At 39.7% G+C, this 21,399-nt stretch overlaps 1 protein-coding gene across 6 annotated transcripts in view; it reads right to left on the bottom strand.

Annotated features, from left to right (window-relative positions):
* LOC102999060 (cyclin-Y-like protein 1) overlaps positions 1–21,399 on the bottom strand; it is a 785,789-nt gene that overhangs the window by 177,153 nt on the left and 587,237 nt on the right. For all 6 annotated transcript variants that reach the window (XM_057541093.1, XM_057541096.1, XM_057541087.1 and 3 more), the window contains one exon: positions 7,555–7,970. In XM_057541093.1, coding sequence (XP_057397076.1) covers positions 7,555–7,970 — 416 coding nt within the window. The remainder of the gene's footprint in view (positions 1–7,554; positions 7,971–21,399) is intronic.

Below are 21,399 nucleotides of genomic sequence, written 5' to 3'. Positions count from 1 at the left end.
CAAAATACAGTAACATAATGCAATGTGTTTAATAAACATGCAAATGATACCAGAGATGCTGGTGTTGCAAATGTGAGTTCCTAACATCTGAAGGACAAAAAAATAGTGGGGAACATTAAATTTTCTTCTCTTTTCTTTTCCCTGATCAAAGACCAACCATGCAATTTAATCTCTGAAAATTAATCACTCTTATTTTATACAACCAAGATCCAACTTTTTGTCAGTGACTCTAAATGTTACTTTATTTTCACTTACATTGATTCTGTTTTCTGATTAACTGGCTGATACACACATGTGTATGTCATAGTGAACAGTGAAAAGAGGCTAGAAAATTCTAATTCCTGGAAAAAAATTATTCTGAAAACTGAGATAATAGGCTAAAAAATATCATCACGATAGAGACCTTGCTTTCAATTTAAATAAATGATATGCATGCAAAGCTGTCCAGAAAGTCCTCTGATATGAAAATCCTGGCAGTCATTGTTGCCTACAAGGAAGATGAAGTGAGGGTGTTTTAGTCTAGCAGCTACCCAAACTAGGGCCAGCCTTCAAATCTAGCCCTAGGTTTGTTTTGGTATGACCTCAAGCTCAGAGTGGTTTTTATATTCTTAAACAGCTTAAAAAATAAAACAAACCAAAATTGAGTACATGACAGAGAAGGCATGTGACCTACAGATCCTGAGATATTTACTATCTGTTTTACCCTCTGGTCCTTTACAGAAGAATTTTGCTACCATTAGCTCTTCAACAACCTCAGAAGTGATGACAATTTAGGCCAATTCCTAAAGGTCAGAACAAACCATGAAAAAGGAATCACTACTCATTTATCCTGAGAAGTGGGTCCACTAAGTCAAAACTGAGAGAGATCAAACTGTAAACTGTGCTGTTTCCTAAAATATCAATTCGCATAATACATATTCTTTACCCACAAAGAAAGCCTGCAATACTAAATTTTACTATTAAAATAAACACTGAAGCTAACACCTAAAGTAGCAGGAGAATAATATTTCTCATTGATAACTTGGCAACATTCATGCATTTCAAAAACTCAGACAAAATTGGCATCACATGCAAGGAAAAGTGGACAAGTCAGTTAAACATAACAAAAGCAAGCTCGGAGTTAAAGCAAATGAGGTTTAGACAATATTTCTTTTGAAAATATCACCTCAGTATTTAATTTAACACTGCATCCAAACTGATAATCAATGAGATTTGTTAAGTCAATTTAGACAATTCCATATTATTTTGAATTTTAATTTTAGAACATATTCATTTTGAAGATGCTACATACAAACCGGGATAGTTATTTTCTCTAAATGCTATTTAAGTTGAACAGATAATACCTTATTATTTTCCTTGGTAAGGTTCATATGATGTACAGACACTCCATTTGTAAGTTATTTCCGCCAGTGCTGCAAATATTCTATCCTGAGACTAAAATAGCACATGATGGCAAAGAAAATGCTACATCCAGGAAAGGTCCTCTAGGACTAAGCCGTCTACTTCAGGAAGGAGTCAACAATTCAGGGTGGAAAATAGCAGACACACAGACTGTGCCCATTCACCTTGAGCATATGCCTTCCTCCTCTTAATGCCCTATGATTAAGGTGAGATTTAGGCTCTTATCAGTGTCACCTTTGGACTCAGACTAGGAGGGCCCCCCACCCGAAAGCCCTGGGCTTTAGAAAGTATCATGGTGCAAGCCCTTCCACAGGCTAAGGACACAAGCCCCGTTTGTACCGCATGATCCCCAGTACCCGGGACTCCTGAATTCCCAGGATAAGCCCCTACAAACCCCGTTCCAGGACCTGCGTGGCCCTCTCCCCTGGGTCGCTCCTCTGAAAGATGGCCTGGGCTGGACCGCAGTGCCAGAGGGCACATTACGAGGCCTGTGCGTGGTCAAGGTGCAGCTGTTAGGAAGGGGTGGATGGGCCTTGGACATGGGGGCAGGGGTGTCCACACTACGTACCAGACATGATGGAAGGCAGAGGGGAAGGAAGAGAAATGGGCTGGGCTGCAAGCTAAAAGCTGGCTCTCCTTCTACTGCCTCTTTCTGACACAAAACTCCTAAGAGTCTAAGAATTAAAAACGCCAAGCTAGCCTCCCAGGCCACTGTGAAGGCGTATTTGTCAAATAAGAGAACAGAACATATTTGACTTAGCAGTTTGTTATCTTAATTTACAAACGCTTACATATTTACATACACAATAGGTGGGTGTACACTGTCTCAGGTCCCACGAGCATCCGCAGTGGACTTGGTTCTCATGATGGTCCCTCCTAGATTTCACGCTGCAAAGACATTCTGCTTTTTTATTTCCTGAATCCCATATTCAAAGCTTAATTGGGATATTTTACTCAAGTGATAAGATTCAGGTTCCCTTTCTGTTTAACCTAGTTTCCCATCCACAGTCACAGAAAAAAAAAATTAATTGATCACCACAAAACTACATAAAACCAGGGGAATTCTCTGGTGGGCCAGTGGTTAGGACTCGGTGCTTTCACTGCCGAGGGCCTGGGTTCAATCCCTGGTCAGGGAATTAGGATCCCACCAGCCGAGCAGCACAGTCAAAAAACAAAACAAAACAAAACCAAAAAAACTATATAAAACCAATCAAATTTCCAATCGGCCCACCTAAATGCCCTCTAATATAAAAGGGCACTATTGTGAAAAATGGCTACAGGGAGAGAAAGTTTACTATCAGAGCAAAAGGGGGGTAGCTGTGAGCTGAGAAGCTCACAGGTCCTTCTAGTTTAGCATCAAAGACATCTATTTGTCCTAGAGTATTTGAACCACCCCGTGCTTGAATAGTCCAGTCATACTGCCAGTATCAACCAGAGTCAATCAATTATTGAGCCCTTACTATGGGCCAGGTGCTTTGATAGTCTCTTCATTTAATCCTTACCACCTGGGGAAGGGAGGCACAGAGAAGTTATGGCCTCTCAGCAGGTAAGTGGCTAAGACTTGGACCTGGTTTTATATGAATCCAAAACCCATGCTAGAAAGAATATCTTAAAAAAAATAATCTCCTATTTTTAAAATATATAATATCCTTTTTAAAAGAGGGGGGAATGCCATATTTCTAGCACAAGAATGAACGGTTGAAATGGTTATATTAATAAATATATACAATGTATTTTCCATATTCTTAAATAGACATAAAAACTTCACGGGGCTAGTGTTTTGTGAATTAAATAATGAAACATATATTGACTTTGGGGGGATATAAAGATATTTTCCTTCTCTTACCTCCTTAATAAGAATCCAGGGAAAACTCTTAATGAGAAGGTACCACAAAAAAAAAACCCACAGAAGTTCCCACTCATTTATGAATTAAGGCCAAACTAGAATTAGAAAAAAAAATCAGAATAACGATATCACACACAAAAATTAATAAGCCTAGAAAATGACAATGAAATCATTGCTGCCATTGTAACCCTGTGGGATGATAGAACAGTCAAAATCCTCTAAAAAGTTTTTGGTCAGGAAAAAAAAGAAAAGAAAGAAAAAAGCAAACTAAAACCTTCCAAAACTTTGACTTTTACTTAAGTGTTGACCTAATTCAATAGTTTTCCAATGATAACTTGGAAACAGTCAATAAATAAAATATGCCTTTCTGGTTGACTTTCACTGAAATTTATGATTAATTGCCTTTCGCAACTAGAATACCACATTCAGCTTTGAAAAGAACAATTCTCATTACTTTTCGCAAGAGGCGCTCTGAATATATGTTCTTTTGGCTCTAAATTTAAGAAGTATTTTGTCCAACTATTAAAATGTATTACATATTGGATAACCAATCTTAAATTATTATCACAAGAAATAAAAATTCTAAAGAGGAAATATTCCCATGACTATGGCTTTGAATATATATGTCCCTTAGTCAAGTCAATGAGACCAGAACCAGGCAGCCACACTTACCCCCTTGGCCATAGCGGCTATGAGATGGTGGGAAGACTTGTTCTTAAGGGCAGTTGCATAATCCTTTCTCATTCTGCAGGAGAGCTTTAAGGGAGGGAAGGGAAAGACTACCATCGGTCAAGGAGAGTTTGGCTGCAATGCTGCCTCAAGGCATGAGAATGGATTCTATGGTCCCTTCCACATCAGACTAAGCATCTGTGATGATGCAACAGATTCGGCCACTTTCAACATCTTCCGAGTTGAATCGCTATCACTAGTTGGCCAGAGGAAGGAGGGGCCGTTCCAATCTCCCTTACAATTACCGCCCTAATTATTACATTACACTTTCACAATTTAATCCCTTTATTTGCCTCACTGCTTTTTGGGGGCTAAGTGAGTATCACGGCGTGATGCCCGCTGATGTAGCTAGCAGGGTAGCAGGGCAGCAGGAGTGCCACCCAGCTGCCAGCTACAAGCACAGCCAGGTGGGCAAGCCCAGAGTGCTAATCCGGACAGTGACATGTCTGCTGCTCAAAATCCTTGAAAGTTGCTGTCTCCAATGTGGAGTAGAACTGAGCACTATACATCAATGCCAAGAATCACCCTGTGGTTCACCCTGTGAGGCTTTGGGTAGCATTTCAGCATCCTAAGGAAGAATCAGCGATAGAAGTGCAATTGTTCTATTCCAGGGATCGCTCGGTAAGTAACTATTGCACGGCTATTAATAGCTAAGCGATAGGATTTCTTTTTCTTTTTTTTTTTTTTTAAACAACTGTCAGGAAATGTTTTCACATAGTTGTCCTATCTTTGGAAAACATACTGAGGACCACATTGTTTCAATCCCCCCCCCTCCCAAAACAAAAAACTTTGGTATTCCCTCAAAGCAGGAGACATTTATAGGAGGAATTCACTGCAATCCACAAACCTTTGGGAACCAAGCTTTCACACAGTGTTGCTAAGCTGAAACTCAGGCCAGCACAGTGCCAGGCCCACAGTAGGTTTTTAGTCAATATTTGTTGAGTAAATGGGAGTGATTTTCATTTTGAGACCATTTTGCTTATACCAGCGTACACAGTGTTTGTTAATTTATCCCCAAACACTCCCTTATCTTTGTGTAGTTAGACCCCGAGCTGTGTAAACTGAATTAACAAAACCAAATTACTAACAGTTTAAATCTGAGATGTTCTGTAGCATCCATATTCTAATACTGTTGGACAATGGGTGGTAGGAACCCGAAGATTTGAAGTGTGTTTTCATTCTCAAGTTTTGCAATCTAGTAAGTAGGCTGAAGAGATACTTTCAAATGCCCCAAAGTGGGAGGAAGCTTTGCATACAGATCATCATTGTTTATTTACTCACTTTACATGTGATTTTGTATTTCACTTTATCCAGAAGCATTCCTTGAGGTAGGTATTAACGCCTTCAGTTTATAAATGAGAAGAAGGAAAATAAAGATCCAGTGGATGAAGGATTTTTGTAAGAAAATGCTAATAAAATATGGCTATGGTGATCAATTAAATATGAAGATACAGCTATTAAAATATTTAGGTAATTCATACATACGCCACACTAACTTGGCTTGTGTTCTTCCGTTAAAACTATGAAAGGCCGTGAAAAGATTAGGCTGATAGATCCACTCTATTATGTAAGAGTTATGATATCTTGAACAACTGTGCACTTTAACTCTTTGTGTATTCATCAGCCATACATCAAGGAAGTGATTATGTAATAGACAGCACAAAAGCAATGGGAGATGGTACCACCTGTTCCACTCAGGACAATCACTGATCTTCAGTGCTACTGGGTGAAAAGACTTGCCCGCCCACATGCTCGTAAAAGGAAAGGGTAGAAGATTACTCTCTGTGCTCATAAAGGGGTTCAGAATCACCTTTTGTTAAAACATTTAGAAGGATTAGAGTTTAACAAACATCATCTCCTTTGCACTTTAAAAACCAGTAAGCATGTCACACAGTTATTAAACTGATTTCAGTTATGTCCAACAAGGGACCAGTAGACGACAAAGAAGAGTTGTCAGCGGTAAATCAGCAGCAACACGGTAATAGAGCTGTGGTTCTCAAACTCAGGTGAGCATCAGAGTCACCTGGAGGGCTTGGCAAAGCACGAATTGCTGGGCCCTCCCCCAGGGATTCTGACGGAGGTAATCTGGGATGAAGGATGGGAATCTGCATTTCTAACAAATTCCCTGGTGATACTGAGAGCGGCCACACTTTCAAAAGCACTGTCACAGAACACAGCACAGTATAGTGCAGTGGTTCTTAACCTCGGCTTTAGATGAAGCATTAACTAGGAAGCTTTCATAAATCCCCGCTTGCCCTGGCTGCACCCAAGGCCAATTAATTCTGAATTTGGAGGTATGAGCCTAGGCATCAGTATTTTTTTTATGTCTCCAGGTGACTCCTGTGAGCCTGCAAGGTTGAGAACCACTGACATGAGGGAAAACACACTTGTATCTATAACTGGTTAAGAAGATACATTTTGGGTATTTTTGTTTTGGCCATGCTATGTGCTTTGTGGAATCTCAGTTCCCTGACTAGAGAGTGAACCCGGGCCCTCAGCAGTGAAAGCGTGGAGTCCTAACCATTGGACCGCCAGGACATTCCCAGAAGATACGCTTTGTAAACCACGGAGCAGAGCAGAATACAATCACTGGTGTGCTGGGGATCCTCAATAAACAATGATTCTTTCCTTCCTCTCTTTTCTTCAAAAGTGTATCACAAAGGATCTAAACAAGTGAAATGTAATTTTCTGTAAGATATATATCTATAGCTTTGAAAAGGAGCTGAGTTTTGTATTTGTGGATTCCTAGTTTAAAGGGTCACATACAAATTTTAGTCATGTTTTTCTACATTTTTCGGTGGGAAATAATATTGTTATTTATAAATCCGGAGATCTATAAAGGTTTGGGTATGTCTTACATACGTTGGAAGCATATTTTATATTTTGGTACAGTTTGGAAGCTTTTTCATACAAATTTATTAAAAAGGTGGGGAAAATACATCCAACCACAGGAAAAGAAGGAAGGGCGTAGAAAATTAAATTTGTTTAGAGACGTGATTCTCAAAAGTGTAGTTCCTGGACCAGCATCAGCATCGTCTGAAAACTTGTTAGAAATATAAATTTTCAGACCCCCTACCCAAGACAGATCTAATGAATCAGAAGCTCTGGGAGTGGGTGATCTGCATTTTCACAAGCTCTCCAGGCGAGTCTGATGCACACTCTACTTTGAAAACCACTGGTCTAAAATATTTATCATTTCAGCTATACGAAGAACAGAAGAGGTAAAAGCACTATTTGTCCAGTGCGCATCGGTTCAGTGGCTATCCAGACCCCCACTGCTCTAATAACAGCTGTGCTCTTTCAAACTCCACCCATAGCTTATTATCATTCCATCTTTAGAGCTTGATAGTAAACGCGGAATTGATAGGGAGCATATGCGGGGATGGGGGGGTGGGGGGGTGGGGAGTCTATTCTACAAACCCTCCACTATCAATTTTCATCTATTTCTATTTTGTACTCAAGATAGAATTAAGAATGCACAACTTGACTAACAAGGGCCAGAACCACGAAAACCAACCAACCAACCATCACATGAGGCTGGAGGAGGGTGGGTATCGCCAGGTGCAACCCTCACTCACCTTGAATCGTCCTCTTGAAGAATGCCTTGCAGGCTTCACAGGATGCTACCCCATAGTGGTACCCAGACGCGATGTCACCGCACACTAAACACAGTCTCTTGGGCATCGAGTTGAGCATGTATTCGCACTTGGTCTGGGGGTCTTCAACAATGGTGCTGGAGCAGTCATCGTACAGTTTCCGGACAGGCCCACTACCTCCTAGGATAGGCGCAGAAGGGTAGAGAGGTGGCGAATCAAGTCCGTTCTGATGGCCATTCATGGTTGAACTGTAGCTCCCGCTGGCGTCTGAAGAGCCACCTGGGCTGTGGTGGTTGACGCTGTCCGTCAGGGAGGCCGGGCTGGAGGGTTCCGTCTTGATGAAGGACGAACAGCTGGAATCAATGTGTCGATCTTTGTTTGACATTCTGCAGAGAAGCCTGAGGTTTAGGGAGGTGCAAACAGAGAGAGAAAGAGGAGAGAGTGTCAAACACAGATACCAAAAGAGGTAGAAACAAAGAGAAGGTGAAAAAATAGAGAAAGTGAAAAAAAAGATCGAAAGGAGAAAAAAAAAAAAGAGAGAAGAATTCATACGTTAAAGACATTGCTCTTTGAGAGTGCTGCATAAGAACTAGGGACTACACATCATTCTCTAGTCAATATCTCTTGTTCTACAACAAGGTAATCAGCATAAGGGCGTGACAGGGTTACATCAAAGTGCCCAGACAGGCCATAAACAAAAGCTCTAACAGATCCAGTTCCTTTCATTTTACCTTTCTCTTCAAGAACCACTGTCAATATCTAAATCAACTCTCTAGATTCTAAATTTAGCCAGGGAAGAGGAGTAATTTGCAAAGTCCATATCACTTCTAAAATTACCCTTATCCTCACTCTACTTTTCTCTTCCATTTTCTGATGTTGCAGTCATTTTATTATGAGCAGAACTAAACTTTTATTGTCAAGACCGAACAGATGATTCCTCAGCTCTGTAATTACTGTTTGTCAGCACGCTTCCATAAGCATAACTGTGTCTTTTATTGATCTAAGACACACAGGGAATATATCCTCAATCACGTTGCCTCTTTAATTAAATTGCTCTATTTCCTAGACATTTAGCGATACAGAAAGACATCAAGGATAAAATGCTAGCCAATATTTAAGGATTATTTCCTAGAGCCCACAAAACAGTGAAATGATCACCAGCATTGATTAATAAATATGTACATGTGTTTACATGTGTCCGTGTCTGCATGTGCGATTTGCCACTGTTGAAGAGAGGAATCACTAAAAGCCATTTGAGCCTTCAGTATACCTGTGAATCCATAAACCTGATACTTCATATTCAGCAAAGTAAGGATGTATCAAGTTTTGCCCTGAAAAAATGAGATTTGCGATGGTCTCTTTTTCTCCCCTTCCTTTGGTCTTTTAACATCATACCTCCTAAAAGGAAATATGATGAAGCATCTAATCTAACAAACTCTCTCTCTTATCTAGAAGAAACAGACTGCCCCTCTTACTTTGTCAGACCCGTAAGTGATTAAATTTCGGAAGAGGTAATTAGATGAAAAGATATAATTGGTCCTATTTTCTTTCCGGTTCGCCATAGTGCAAAACCCCTTTTAGCAAAGTCTCTAGGAACCTTCTGAGAGCCCACTATAGAAAGAAGAGGTGACAGTTGAGAAACAAACTTAGATAATTGCTTCCCAGTGGAAAGTTGATTTATGGGAATCCCACAGGGTAATGGTCATTCACTCGAATTTGGGGGAGTAGTCACAGGATAACCGAAGGGATGCAATTATCTCTTTCACTATAAATCTAATGATATTTTATCACTGCACAAATTTCATGCTCTCCTCCGGGTGCCCCCTTCCCCCACTGTTCTGTTACTTTCAAAAGAAGAAAAATATGGTTATTTCCTATCAGGGAATGTTCACTGAACGGTTCCGAGAAGGCGGTCTCAAGAGCAAAGCATCCAGAGCAAGAATTTGCCTCTTTCCTAGCAGATTTCCCATTGGAAGTTTTGTGCCTCTTTCTAAAGTAAAGCAAACTCAGGATGTGAAGAAAGCAAACAGGAAGGAGAAATCCACAAAAATATCTTCTTGCTTTCGCCCACCCACTTGTGTTGTCCTTTCATCAACAACTAGTGAAAGAAAAAATAGCCCCCTCCAGCCTGAACCGGGCGTCCGCTCCCTCCCGCATCTGCTGCCTTGTCCCCGTCACTGTTAATGAGCTCTGTAATTAATAGATCGCTCTCCTTGTCTCCCAGCTTGCACCCTGGGCTAAGCACTTTTCCTCAAGTCAACGTTTGAAAGAAAGCGGGTCGGCACTGACTTACAGCAGCCCTGCAAATTCCTTTTAATTTAAAGCACTTACTCTACCACTTCACTTATTACCTTATAATTACTGGACTGCTCGCACATACATTATGATCTTAGACTACAGTTAGAAGTTGTTAGGGTACTAAACCACGGTCGCTCCCCTTTCCTCTCTCCGGCACTGAATCTCTCACAGCCACGACAATGAACTCTTTCGCCATCTGCCTGCGAGGCACCATTTCTTAATCATTTTTTCTTTTTCCCAAGGAGAGTTGCTTTGAGCTGCTTGATCACAAAACAGACCACGCTTTCCCTGGGCCTTCTTTTCTCTCTCTCTCTTTTCTTGGATTGTCTCTGTTCAATTTTATCCCAATTTTCTTTCCCTCGGGCGTTTTCTCATGGACTTCTAAAATGTGCAGAACTCTTGACTGAGAAACAAGGCCAGGAATCACCCTCCTATTTATGGAAGGGTTATTTGCAAAGTCACCAAATGTTTATGTGTCAAATGCATGTTGTTAAGGTCTTTGAAAAATTGGGTGTCTCCAGCCAGCTGTCTCCTCGAAAATCTCAGCCCCTAACTTTGCAATAATCTGGATGGAAGCAAGAAAATTCAGGAAGTTCAAGTGGTCGGGGAAGCCTTTGGACAGTGGCAATCTCTTCTACACAAGTCTGGCCATTGTAGCTGTAAAGGAAAGTGAACATGCTGGATCGGTGCTGTAGGTTTTCTATGTTTCTTCTCAGACATGAACTGCTTCCTTAATGAATACCTTTTTGCCCAGTGGAAATAATAATAGAGTTGCCATTTATCAAGTGCTTACTACATGTCAGGCATTGACCTGAGTACTTTCCAAATATTACCTCATTTAATCCCCAAGACAACCTTGTGAGGGAGGTATTACTCTTTAGGAAACAGAGCCTCAGACATCAAACAATTTCCTGAAAGTCATACAGTTTGGAAGTGGAAGAGTCGGGATTTCAACTCAGGGCTGACTCCAAAGTCCAGTGCGGAAATGTCCTGAAGCCAACAGAGAGTTTTTCAAGGTGTTCACTGATGATTTTAAATAGCCAAGCACAGAGGGGTAGAGCTGGCACACACAGAGGCTCTATGACATTCACACTCACCCATGAGTGGAAAAGTGGCTGAAGAAGCCACCACGCTGGCTACAAGGCCACCCCGTTGAGTCACCCTCCCCAGGGTTTGGAGTGACACCGAAACAGAATCTGAAAGAACACAGTTGTCTCCTAATTACTACTTAGCTCATTACACTGAACATTTCCTAGACACCATTACATTATACCCTAAAACTACAGTGGGTCTTAATTCTCTCCCTCTCTGTCTCTGAAATTCTACAGCTCTATTATTCAAGCCTGAGATATTCACAACTATCTATAAATTCAATTGTCAGCTGGTGGGTTTTATTCTAGACTTCACTTCAATCTAAAATTAGAGGCACTAAAATTCACATTAACTCTAAGAGGAATGTAGTGAATAAGACTTTATTTCAAAAGAACACCTTTTTGTCAGAAAGAGCCATTTCCAAGATGATGGCTTTATCTGGAGCCAAAGAGAATAAGCCCAATTCCACATTGTGCTGTTAACGCAGAAATTTTAGGTCACATTGGATTAATAAAAATCTAAATTTAGTTAAGAATTATGAACAGAAATAACATGTGTTGGGAAAATGTGGGAAATATTTATTTTAAAGGCTCTGTAGAGTTGCTTTTATTTTATTATTTTAAGAGAAATGATGGGAGACACAAGGGAAAAAGAGAAGCAACTTTCTAAAAATCTTCTCTGAGTGAACACCCTGAGAATAAACTGGACGGAGAAACAACCATGTCAAGAACAACATTTATGTTCTTTATAAGAAACTAAATTTGAGGGATATAACAGCTTTCCAGAGGCCAGGGACATTGCAGTGCTTTAGAAAGTATTTTCAATACAGTTTGAGATATAGTCTTCTGTATTCTATATATATTCTATATATGTTCTATTATATATATTATACATATATATACATTTATATATAAATTCTGATGATCCTGCTTCAACATAGGAACTTCTCGCCCAGCCTTGCTTAAGGGTTAGCAAGAGTAAAATTTATCTTTGGTGTTAGATACTAATGACCAGGCAGATAAAGCTTCTTGGTTGCTGGACTATTTAAAAATGTAATTTTTGACAGTTGATTAACTGTACGTACAGGTGTTCATGTATAGGGAGAAAGTGACAGACAAAAAGAATAAGAATCAATAAGTTGCTGCTGGAGGGGGAAAACAAGATAATCTGTAAGTTAATATTCCATTTATATTATAATTATCAAGCTTGTTTTCAGAGAGGCTACCTAGATCCAGGTAAATGTATGACTGTGAGTGAATTGCTGTGAATTTCTGGGCAATGTGTAGGTGTCCAGAGTGGTCTACATTTCCCAGAAGGGACTTAAGCCTACGTTCCATAGGCTTATATATGATTAAATATTATTAACCCTTTCACCAAACTATTGGGTTGCCCAAAAAGTTCGTTCGGTTAGTGAATACGTTGTTCAACAGTTCTTCGTGAAAGTTAAAAATGTGTCTTTTAGTTTTACCTAAACCCGAACGAACATTTTGGCCAATCCAATAAAAGTTTGTAATAAGCAGCTGCATTTCATCTTTTGAATTTTATACCAAACTTGAGTTCATTTGCTACTTTATTTCCCTCCTAAAAAAAGTGGTGCATCAATGCAACACATGTGTACAGATCTTCTTCTTTGGCCTTCCTGATTTTAACACCAAGGAAAGATTTTTTGAAATTTTATTATACCTATTTCAGTGACAGACACCTAAATAGGCTAAATAAATGACAACTAAACAACTCACTAGTTTATTTTCTTCCTTGTCATCCTTAAGGGCCCGAAAAGGTACCCATCATCATTATAAATTCCAAACACTTTATCAATTTATATCTCAAAGTTTTACATAACAACAATGGAGCCAGCAAACCTGCAAGCTTACAAATATGAGAAGACAGAGAGAGAGAGAGAGAGAAGACAGAATCCTTAGTTCTCTCACTGAATCAGAGAATTTCAGGGTTGGAAAGGAAGGTTATCGAAAGTCCTATCGCTCATCACTTAACCTATCCAAAGTAGGAATGAAGTTATAAGGATTGGTCGGTTTTCTACCTGTCGAAATCACCAGATTGAATATTTAAGTATTTTTGTTTCAAAAAATAAGAAGCTTTTATTAGCCTATAGGTTTTGGGTTTTGTTTTAATGCTTTAAGAAGAAAACCTCCAAGACTAAGGCAGCAGCTCCCCGAGGCCCAGGCTTCCAAGCTCATGACCCCAGCAGCTCCGCTGGCAGTCTGAGTTACAACTCCAAGCACGCCACTTTACAATGAGCTTTTTTTTTTTTCTCTCCTGCTTCAACTAATTGCACTCTCGTAAAGTGGCAAAATGTGAATCACTTAGTAACAAAATGGGCACCAGCTGCTATTGTCAAAGAATGGTGATGCTGAAGAAAGAGAAAGCAACCGAATGAAGTGTCATGTCAGAAATCAACGGTGCAACGTGTGATTTGAGAAAACATGACTACTTTACAGAGACAGGGTGTCATTATGGCATCACAGTAATACGCTGCTTTGACAACTGCTGGGTCTAACATATCATCATTGCATTAAGGTACACTGGCTTAGTTGGGGAAGGAAGAGAGAGGATTTTTTCTTTTAATAAGAAATATCTTCAGGTCTGCCTGGTTAACCTAACAGAAGGAGACCATTAATTGTAAAGAAGGAATTGTAAATCCTGACCCACACGCCAGAAAGATTAAAACACATGCGCACATATGCACACACACTTAGATACTATTTTAGGTCTTCTTTAATAAACGTGGAGGCCCATCTAATGGAACAGAGGTCTGCATAACATGATCACAATGATTTAGTGATACCGCTTCTTGATTCTTTGAACAAATAACTTGTGCGTTTAGTCTAAAAGACTCTTTGCAACTCACTCTGTCTAGAACCAGAGTAAGCAAACAGCTCCCCACAAAGCTGATGCTTGAGTTGTTGACAAGAGATGTAGCTAAGTTGTGTGGGAACCAGGGGCCAGCTCCTTCAAGTAACAAATCGGAGCCTCTATCTAAGCTGAACGCTTTCCCAGTTCTGTCAAGGGCCACGCGTGCTACACTAAGCAAAGAAGTTTAGGACAAATAAAAACAGGAGACTTGGAACTCATTTCTGGCCAGTCGTTGAAAGCACCCCAGGAATATAATTTCATACCTAGGGCTAAACCATGACCAGGAAGGACCTTGCTGAAGCCCTATCTGCTTTTAGGGCTCCAGTGTTCAATTTTGCTCTGAAATTAGGTTGGTCGACTATCCTGATTTAATCACTGAAGTCTCATGTCCTGGGACTTCCTTAGTCCAGACAATCCAGGATGGTTGGCCATCCAATCGGATATAGAGAAAGACCTATAAAACCTTGTGCCTTTCCTCCTGCTGTTGTCCCTAAAACAAAGGAAGGGAAATGGATTCCATTCCTTTTCAGCAAAGAGAAATGCGCTATTCACACTGGGGCTGTTCTAAGTGTATGCGTTAGAAAGTGCCTGCATCCTATCTTACTGTATCATTCCAGCCAGAGGCCACTGCCCAGTGCCTTGTTAAGCTATCCAGACTATTTTAGATGTAGGAAATTGCAATTGCTTCAGTTTGCGTTACCAGGTGATTTCTGATGCTTCCTGGTTGATAAACTTTATTAATGGGAAAAGAAATGGTCCTGTGATATCACAATGTGTTGCTCATTACAGTTGTTGACAGTTTCTGTATTGAAGGATTTGATCTGATGCAGGAGCGCTTACTAGTGTAATTCATCCTTAGCTTGTTTTCTTGGACCTATGTCAATCTGGGGGTGCGCCTCCCTTGTTTATAGCTCTAAATACAGTAAGCGAGCTACTGGCAAATCAATAAGACTGTTAAATGCATAATAATGCTGGGTAATTGCATACATGATGTTTTGCATAATTAACCGTCTGAGCTTTTCTTTAATATAATGGGCTCTCATGTAATATAGAGCAGCTATAAGTCTATAAAATATACACAGTTTATATGAACCATGATTCTGCTTAAAACTCTGGCTAATCACCTACATTGGCTTTGAAGGGAGAGCTCTCCTCCACTGCCAAGTCCAAATCAATTCTTATGACATTACTTTACAACTAACATGATATTTAACTGATGATGGCTATTAGCTATTATACAGATTGCACTCAAGGACTGTAACAGTAGGGGAAAAAAATACCATTCAGTTTAAACAAACTTCTGCCATGTAATCAATATTACTGAGGCAAATTAAGTGTTTTAACAAGTGTGTATATTTGCCCTAATGCGGCTTAATTAACTATATCCTCACAACTGCCCAAGTCCAGGACACCTATGGATATTAGAAGACAACGTCAAGAACTGTCTAGTCAGCGACTCAGATGCACAAGAGATGCAAAACAAGCATTTTATCTTCAATCCCTAAGGACAGTTCTTTCCTTACACAAGTTACTCCCCTGGGACCAAAAGCCAGAGGCCCAGAAGGGCTTTAGAATCGTGTACTCTACATCTTGATGTAGGAAATGCCCAAGTGTTGACCGGATCACTATCTCCAGGGTAGAGTGAAACAGCCCTGGGCACAAGGTGGGGACCCTGCCAGAAAAAAAAACGGTGAGTATGGGGTAAAAAACTACCTAAGATAAATCATCAAAATGAAGCTTATGATATATGCTGAATGTAACATTTATTCGGTCTTAGAGATTTACTACGCCATGAGCAGACCTCCTCTGCAGTAAGCTTTCTAGAGAAAAAAAATAGTCTCCTCCTTCTACAAATCTCTGGTCTTTCAAACAGAAATATGGATCAATAAAGGTTGCTTGTGTTCAGACAATTCCGTTTTCAAGCAGTCAAGGAGCACGCCGAAGAGAAAAAGCCGACACGCCAGCGGGGGGACTGACAGCTAAATGAAGACCTTCTAAAGGCATCTCGCTAGAGGAGAAATAAACAGACATTCAACTCATAGAAAGTCTATGCACTGATCTTTACAAATTAAAAATCGAATATAGATGCTTTACACACACACTCCAGTGATGGAGTTCACAAATCAAATCCAGGTCAGTGAAAGCTCAGGCTGCCTGAATCTCCCTTTCCTATTCTCTTTGCTACGCTGGAAGAGGAAATAAGAATGCTACCAGGAGTTGATGTAAGGATATTGAGATCATCGTATTGATGTCACCCTTTACTCATTAAGAAAATGTTTTGCAAAAGCAATTACAATGACCAATAAGCCAGCTGCCTCCATAGATATAGGCCAGTTCCTCTGGAGTGGAACTCTGAAACATTCCCGGAAACTGGGTGAATCACAGTGGTGAGAAAGCTGAGCTGCTGAGGAGGAATCACCGTTGAAATAAAGGTTGCTTCGAGCATATTGGAACATTTCTATGTTAGAGAGGGAGATTCATCGTACCGCCACAGATAATAAACCACATCTTTCCCTGTTGGACAGCGGTTAAACTATATTTATACTTTTAACTTAATAGCTTAGTTTGCAGTAGTTAACATCTGGATGCCAAAGCAGCTGGTCTGGGGGTGATCTATGATAGCAGAGGTTAACATGATATTCTGTTGGTACGAGGTGTTGTTCAGCTGAAGTAGGAGAGTGGGGGGGCGGTGTGGAGGAGGGGAAATCAGCTAATTATTAATACTAAGACTCCTTCCTCTGTCTTCTTTCTTTAAAAGAAAACATTTCATTGAGCTAGTTGCCTGAAGAGAAGGTGAAGCTTAAACACCCAAGCCACTACTTGCAGGCAATGAAAAATAACATATATATTTAATTCAAGCCATGGAAATGACGAAGGATTTGTTCTGCAGCATTATGGGTTTTGTAAAAGAGATTATTCAGCAGTGGGACACCATCCAGCGAAGACAATGGAAGCCACAGAGAGGCCGGGATTTCAGATCGGAAGGACTCGCTTGTGGTTTGTCATTCAAAGGTCCAAAGATAAACGTGCAGAGAAAAATTTCTGACTCTTAGTCTCAATTCTGAAAAACTGATTAAAAAATGTAGGACACCAGGGTTCCGACACCTTGTCTGTCTTCTCCTCCATTTCTCAGCAAACTGTGTCTTCTTAACAGCGCTAGAGGGAGGAGCAATGTGGTTCTAGCCGGGGACCCAGTGCTGTGTGACCTGAGGCCGGTCTCTACCACACTCTGACCCTCATCCTCCCTGGTCAAATGGCAGGATGCGCCCACGTGCTTTCTAAAATAACTGCTGCCATTAAAAAAAAAAAAAAAAATTCTACTGGGTTGGCCTAAAAAAAAACCCAAACGAACTTCTTGGCCAACCCAAGATTTTACTCCAATAAAACCCATGCTGGCTTGTGACTCAGATGAGACTGAGAGCAAGGGCTATTGCATGAAAGCACACTTCCCAAACTTCCTTTTGTTTCCTTGGCTGCTACTGCACTTAGCCAAGTTTCACGGTTAGGGCAGTGCACGTGTGTGTGCGTGTGTGTGTGTGCGCGCGTGCGCGCGCATGTACGTGCTTCAGGAGAAAGAAAAAGTATGCAGCCGACAACCTGCTACATAACAACACAACCACAGCAACTACAGTCAACTGAGGAATCCTTCCCAGCGGGTGACCGAAGGCCAAACAGTGCCACGATCATCTGGTGGGATCCAGGAAGCAGGACTCTTGGTTTTTTCCTAGAAATGGTTCTCTTTTTGCTCATTACGTTTTTGGTGGGAGGCGTTGGCAGAAAGGGCAATTCTCTGCAATCAGCGTTTAAGTGAATGTTTGTCCCAGTGTGTGACACCACGCTGTCAGCAAGCAGCGGGGAGCCCTTGAGTTGTTACTACATTTGATTTGACTGCCAGTAGGAAGCTTCATTTCTACCAACTGTTAGTTGCTCGCTCAAAGAATCTTCGTTTCTGGAGTGATTTTTTTTTTCCTCCTCTCTTCTATTTCCTTTTCCTTGACAGGTTGTGCGCCCAAATGCCACGTGGATGTGTCAGAGGCAACTTTAGTTCTTTTCTCCCGAGCTGGTCAGACCTGAGGGCCTGGCTGTAAAGAGTCCACCCAATGTGTTTGGAATTTCTAGTCTCTCATTTAGATTCTCTGAACTTTAATTCACATTTCCTAGATCCTCACCAGGTCAACACAGACGCAAGCTGGTTCGGCCACATTGTGGTCACATGTTTTTACTTGGTGGGGTTTATTTTAGCTGATGGAGCAGACATTTCTGCAGCTCTTATCAGCCAAAAAGAGAGAAAAAAAAAAAAGGCTGGTCACTCACCTTTTCGTGCAATTTTGTTGAAATAACTGCTCTTTGGGTGACTGCTTCCGACACCTCTAAAAATTTTTCTGATTTGATAACTTTACTACTTCCCGTGAAAGCTTTTCTCTTTCCAAATAATGATTTTGGTAATTAGGATTCTCAGATAGTGTCTCTGATAAGAACTTCTGACAGTGAAAAGCATCTTTAGAAACAACAAAAGCATATGCATGAGTAAAAACGGTGGGGAAAAAAAGAGAAGGAAAAATCCCTCAGAGATATTATGAAAATTCAGGCTGAATGGAAAATTAATTAACACTAAAGAGCTAAAACTGTAATTAAGAAAAATTTCATTAAGGAGAGGCAGGTGAGTCTGTTTTTCTAAATATGACAAGGTGCTGTGTAAAAATAAAGTAGAAGCAGGTTTTGGGGAGTGGAGCACGAAAGCCATGTCTTTAACCAGATCAAATTCTCGAAATTGGCTGTCAAGACAGGATTGTTGTGATTTATACCCATCTATCAAGTGCATGAACAGAGAGACTGAGAGAACAGAAACAAGCTGCTGTCGCTTCCATTCGCAAAGAACCTTTAATTTCCACAGCACCATCTGTTACCAAATCTAATTCACATTCCCCCCTAATCTGGTTTAGTCCCATAATACTAATTCTTCCCCAACCCCTAGGAACACAAACCACCAAAAAAAAAAAAAGGCTGTGGTTCTTGGTGAGTGAGAAATTGAATATTACAGAGTTAAGGTGTAAAGGCTCTGGTGACTTAAGGGAAGCATGCTCTTCTCCATTAAAATGTCTTCCTGGTAAAGGGATTTGTTTTCAACCAATGCAGAGATACGAAATTGTTCATATTTGGGGTAAAAAAAAAAAATGCTGATATAAAAGTAGGCCGGGGACATGAAAGCAGAGGTTGTCATAAAATACAATTGTCAAGTTTAGTCACTTTCAGAACTGGCTATAAAATCACTTTGTCATGGTTTTCACATAGAGAAAGCCTGAAACTGTAATTTTGTTAAGGAAACTGAGAGTGATGTATAAATTCAGAAAAAGTAGAGAAGCCTGGGCGGGGGTGGGGAGGGGAAGCTGGGGGGGAAACCTAGGAGGAAATGAGAATGGCAAAAAATCATATTTAATTTAAAATAAAGGGATGTATATGGGTAAACACACATCCATCTCTCCCAGTCCGAGATTCTATTAGCACATAGTTTTGATTCAACATCACTTCTGCTCTTAGCCAATATAATAACTGGCATTCACAATAATGTGGAGCTATAAAATTATAAAGTGCTTTCTGCATCAGAGAAAGATTAAACTACACTCAGTAAAGATTTACTGTTAAGTGTATTTTATTGCTTTCTAACTCTGTGAAAATTTGTTATCTCTAAAGGCAATAGTACACAAAGATCCACAGGCATACATTACAAAATGAGAAAAGCCATTGTTTGAATCCTAGGATGAGAAGTTTTGATTACACGTTTAGTCAACTAGCTTACTACCTAATTCTTCCATGAATATTAGAAGCATTACCCTTTTGATCTCTAACCCAGTCACATAGAACACTAGCTGGGTTACAGGATATCAACCCCTCAATGTCAGTAAATCACTGGAGAGGTTATGATCAAAATATTTATTTTCATGATAGACATGATTATCACCCATAAATACATTTTTTGTAGAAAAGACTTTAACTTGTAAAGTCCATCACCGAACTGGTAGTATCTTTATACCCAATTTTAAAAATCCTAAATCTGTTATATAAAGATGTATATTTTCAGGAAAGAATCTCTCATTTTACTGATATAATCCTCTGATTAACTAGGTACACAGATATTTTCAACTATTAGCAATAATAAGAGCCTGCTTTTTAAGAGACATGGTAGATTATGAAAGAAGATAAATCGTTCAGGACATTGTAATAAACAAGAAAACTGGAGACGAGAATAAATATGCATATACACACACACATGAGCATATATATATATATATATATATATATATATATACGCATCCTATAGAAACATCAGTGGGTGTCATACACACATATCAGTGATTAGGGATTCTAAAAATGGTAAAATATAAAATAACACTTAATATTTTCAATATTCATTAAGGAATATGCTAATTCTGATATCCCTAAATCATACACAGTAATTTGTACTGTATAATTTTTAGAGTTTCTAATACAATTGCAAATTAAAGAGACATTTTTGTTTTCTTCACACTCATAAAAATGGCTGACATTCCAAGACTGACAACACCAAATGCTGGTGAGGATGTGGGGCAACCAGAACTCGCATACATTGCTGGCAGGGTATAAAATGGTACAACCTTTTTAGAAAAACAGTTTGGAAGTTTCTTATGAAATTAAACGGACACTTACTACGTCACAACAATTCCCTCTTAGATATTTACTAAGAATGAAAACATATGTCCACAAAAAGAACGATACACAAATGTGTATCATCACTTATTCATAATGGCCCTAAGCTGAAAACAAATCAAATATCCATCACTGATGAATAGAAAAACAAATTGTTATTATATATATGTTTGTGTTTATGTGTATATATGTGTGTGTGTATATATATATATCCTGGTCAACAATAAAAAAGAAGCAAACTGTGATCGTCCACATACAATATCAGAGATACCCTGGTGAGCAAAAACTAGGTAGATACAGAAGAGTACTTACTCCAAGATTCTGTTTATGTGAAGATCTAAAACAGGCAAAACTAATCTCTAGGGACAGAAATCACCAGTGGTTGCCTGGAGCAAGGGGTGGGGAATGGCTAGAGCCATTAAGGAAATTTTTCCTCCTAACACTTTTTACTTTGTTTATACTTATGTCTAAACCATATTTTTGTATGTGTTATATGGATTACTTTTGTCAAAACTCATCTAACCATGCATGGAAAATATGTGTTTTGTTATACGTAAATTTTATTGATAAAATTGATCTAAAGAGAAAATTTTGAACAATAAGTTTAAATATAATGGGAATTCCCTGGCGGTCCAGTGATTAGGACTCCGCACTCTCACTGCTGAGGGCCTGGGTTCAATCCCTGGTCAGGGAACTAAGATTCCACAAGCCACTCGATGCGGCCCCCCCCAAAAAAAGTTAAACATAATAACTTTATATTACTAGAAGTTTCTATCGATTCCTATGCCTTGTACCAGGTGTTAAATAGCCAGACCTAGAAAATTCTTCATCAACATCTAGCTGTACTTCTGATTTACACACAAGGACCCAGGGGATCAG

The sequence above is a fragment of the Balaenoptera acutorostrata genome, chromosome 1, assembly GCF_949987535.1.
Source record: "Balaenoptera acutorostrata chromosome 1, mBalAcu1.1, whole genome shotgun sequence".
Lineage (NCBI taxonomy): Eukaryota > Metazoa > Chordata > Mammalia > Artiodactyla > Balaenopteridae > Balaenoptera > Balaenoptera acutorostrata.
This window is presented reverse-complemented; position numbering and strand designations above follow the sequence as displayed.